The sequence below is a fragment of the Cicer arietinum genome, chromosome 7, assembly GCF_000331145.2.
Source record: "Cicer arietinum cultivar CDC Frontier isolate Library 1 chromosome 7, Cicar.CDCFrontier_v2.0, whole genome shotgun sequence".
NCBI classification, from domain to species: domain Eukaryota; kingdom Viridiplantae; phylum Streptophyta; class Magnoliopsida; order Fabales; family Fabaceae; genus Cicer; species Cicer arietinum.
In genome coordinates this window covers 21,062,298-21,065,359 of record NC_021166.2, presented here as the reverse complement: position 1 = coordinate 21,065,359, position 3,062 = coordinate 21,062,298, and the positions used below count along the sequence as shown (strand labels likewise).

The window sequence follows — 3,062 nt, the reverse complement described above, 5'->3', positions numbered from 1 at the left end:
TAACAAAATGAAAATTAGCATTAATCAGTTTTACTTTGTAACTTTTGCAAAAAAATCCACTCTTTCATGCCAACTAAAAGATTGCAATATTAATGAATATAATAAATAAGATAAATGTTTCCAAATGTACAAGGGTTTGGTTAAAATGCTTATTTTTTAAATTTTTCTTGAGTTTGTTAATTTTTGTATTTTTTCACTTAGATAGATAAAGTAGCATCTACAGTTAATACTAATAATAGACTAGGCTTTTGAGCTTCCCTACTGCCCCTATCATTCTAATTGTACTCTTCATTAACTTGCTATTTTGTAACTTGTAGAAGTTTGTTAGCAAGGACCATAAAGATGAACAAGTTTTTATTTTTTTCTTCTCTAGGCTCCAAAATTCTGTAGAGAAGCCAGCCATTGTTCCATGTAATTCTTCCCATCTGCATAGACAATCAGAATTCCAAAATTACTATGTATGTATGGATAATAACATATAACATATTTATAGTCTCTTAAAAGCAGGTTCTAGGCAGAGTAGTGTCGCATATAGTCTACAATGGACTGATGTGTGAAAACTGTTTGAAATTTTAACAACCACCAATATCACTCTATGTAAATAGAAGCTCATGATATTATTCGTCCTCATGACTGAGATGGTGACTCAATTGATATTAGTTCAACAATAAACAATGAAAACGAATATTAGTGTCTCAAAACGCAATTTATATATTTTTTCTTTTATTTTTGTCGAATCAATCTCGATCAGGTAATTGTATTTGCATTAAGGACACGAAGGTCCTTAAACTTTGACTTAAAGGCGATCCCCGTCAAAGTTTTGAGTGATTTTCAAACATCAGTCCACTATAGACCACATGAAATATTTCCTCACCCTTTAATGGCCCTCTTAAAAAGGATCATTTTACAGAAAGCCTATAGATAAGGGATACAAGATCACATTATACATAAACATGTAAATAATAGTTCAAAGAACAGAAGCAAAGGATAGATCTACTTAACATTTCTGATTAACATAGTATCATCTAGTCTAATCTTATAATTTAATTCTACTTAGCTATTATTATTAAAACATTTACAGCTGCAGAGTAACAGGTCGGTATATTTTGTGCTCAACAGTTAACAAAGGGTAAGCAACTCAAAAAAATGAGAGGAACAAAAGTGAGTCTGTATTGATATTGACATAGATGTCATTGCCAAGCTTGGAATCAATTCCTTTAGTTAAATTAATTCAATTATTAAAGTTAAGCTCATTTGCCTGCTGGTTATATAATGTGGAATTCAGAACCTTAAGTCAAATTATGAACTTATTTTAGTGCATAACCTGTCCTCCATCATTCAAGCAACACTTTAAAATTCATACATTAAAAAGGAAGCCTCAAAACCTTTGTACTTTTGAATTACCAATAATTTTCAAGCACCAATTAACATAACAGAAAATCACACAATTCCAATAAAAGCTATGAAATTATTATACACACTTCTTCATCAGAACAAAACCAATCAATAAGAAGACCAAAACTAAAATATTCAATAAAGAAAAATCTTACCAGAAGAAAATCCATTAGGGAGATTCTTAATGGCACTCAAGAGCACATTGTTTGAGCCTTTAATCTCCTTGCATCCAGGTGAATAACAAGGAACCAAAACAGCAAAACTATCACCAGACTCATCACCATCATTATCATCAAAATCAGAACCAAGAGGTTCCAACCACCCAATAGACCAATCTGAGTCATCAGATTCATAACCAGACAAAAGACACCAATCACCAACATCACACTCTCTATCAATTCTTGTCTCTTCCCTCCTCTCTTGTTTTTTCCTTCCAATAATCTTCTTGTTTTCCTTCACCAAAGGGAACTTAACCACCTCACGTTCCTTCAAAGCAACACCCCATTCAGAAGTTGTTGATGAATTCAAACAAGTGGCATTAGCAACTTGCTCTTTCTCCTTTTTCCTACCACCCCACATGGCCCATGATGAGAAACGGGTCAATGATATAGCCATATCTCAACTACCAAACGAAAATGAAGCTGTTTTTTGAAGCCACAAAAGGTTTTGTGAGGAGAACAATGAGAGGAAAAAGCCTCTAACTTTGAGGTGAAGAAAGCAATTAAGAGTGGTTCCTGCCAGTTGCAGTGACACCACTGTATTAGGAAAACGATCAATGGAAAATGGAGTATACTAATATATTAATAATAATGAAAATAAATTCAACGATAAAAAGATCATCAAAATCAAACCCACTTAGTATTAAAAATTAATTAATAAAAGCCTAGCCTTTTGAAAAAGGAAAAGCAAAACCAAGTATTGAAAATGTAAAAGCATGATTCAATAATTACATTAATTTTTCTTTCCTTCAAGTTTCCCCCTTAAATATCAAAACTAAATCACAAAAATTACGCCAAACCCCAAAAACTACTTACAATCAAGTATATCATCAATTGTGCTTAATCTAAAGTCTAAACTAGAATCAGTGGTTCATTTTTAAAATTTAACATATATAATATAATATTACCACTATTTTATTATTAAAAACAGGGAAAATGTTAACTTTGCAGAATTCACTAAATTAACTTTATCATAACTGACAAAAATCATTTTATCAAACATATCACATTCACATAAACTCCCCAAAAATGCACATGAAAGTTCATTATCATATTTCCAAAACAGGGAATTTTATCCAATTTTAAGTAATTTCAACAACAACAACAACAAAAAAAAGAACCGAACCAAAGCCTGATGTAATTTCACTCAAAACCTTTGGAGGTTGAAACCTATTTGGATTATCAAATAATTATATTTCATTCTTCTCCTCCTATCACCAGAAAATCTGAAAGAAAAAAAAACTCGCCAGAAAACCAAAAAAGAAATAATATAGTGAGCGGAGAAAAATAAGCCGGTGATAATGTAAGAAAAAGTGAGTTGAGTTTAAAACCCTAACTCGGTGACTCACTCATAAGTCACTCCATGATCATTTTGTTCAGGTGCATTGAAGAAAGCACTGTCAAAAAATGAGACTCATTTTCTTTTTGAATTTAATAAAGACGTTGTTA

At 31.5% G+C, this 3,062-nt stretch overlaps 1 protein-coding gene across 4 annotated transcripts; it reads right to left on the bottom strand.

The window, feature by feature from the left end:
• On the bottom strand, positions 1–3,062 carry LOC101497902 (uncharacterized). 4 transcript variants are annotated; one of them, XM_004509641.4, is made up of 3 exons: positions 2,963–3,062; positions 1,551–2,129; positions 1–425 (listed from the first exon to the last, which is right to left on the bottom strand). In XM_004509641.4, the coding sequence occupies exons 2-3, from the start codon at positions 2,008–2,010 to the stop codon at positions 370–372; spliced, it is 516 nt and encodes a 171-aa protein (XP_004509698.1). In that variant the 5' UTR covers positions 2,011–2,129; positions 2,963–3,062; the 3' UTR covers positions 1–369. The 4 variants fall into 4 exon arrangements, with proteins under 4 accessions (XP_004509698.1, XP_027192315.1, XP_027192316.1 ...); XM_027336514.2 differs by having other exon boundaries at positions 2,740–3,038; XM_027336515.2 differs by having other exon boundaries at positions 2,768–3,038.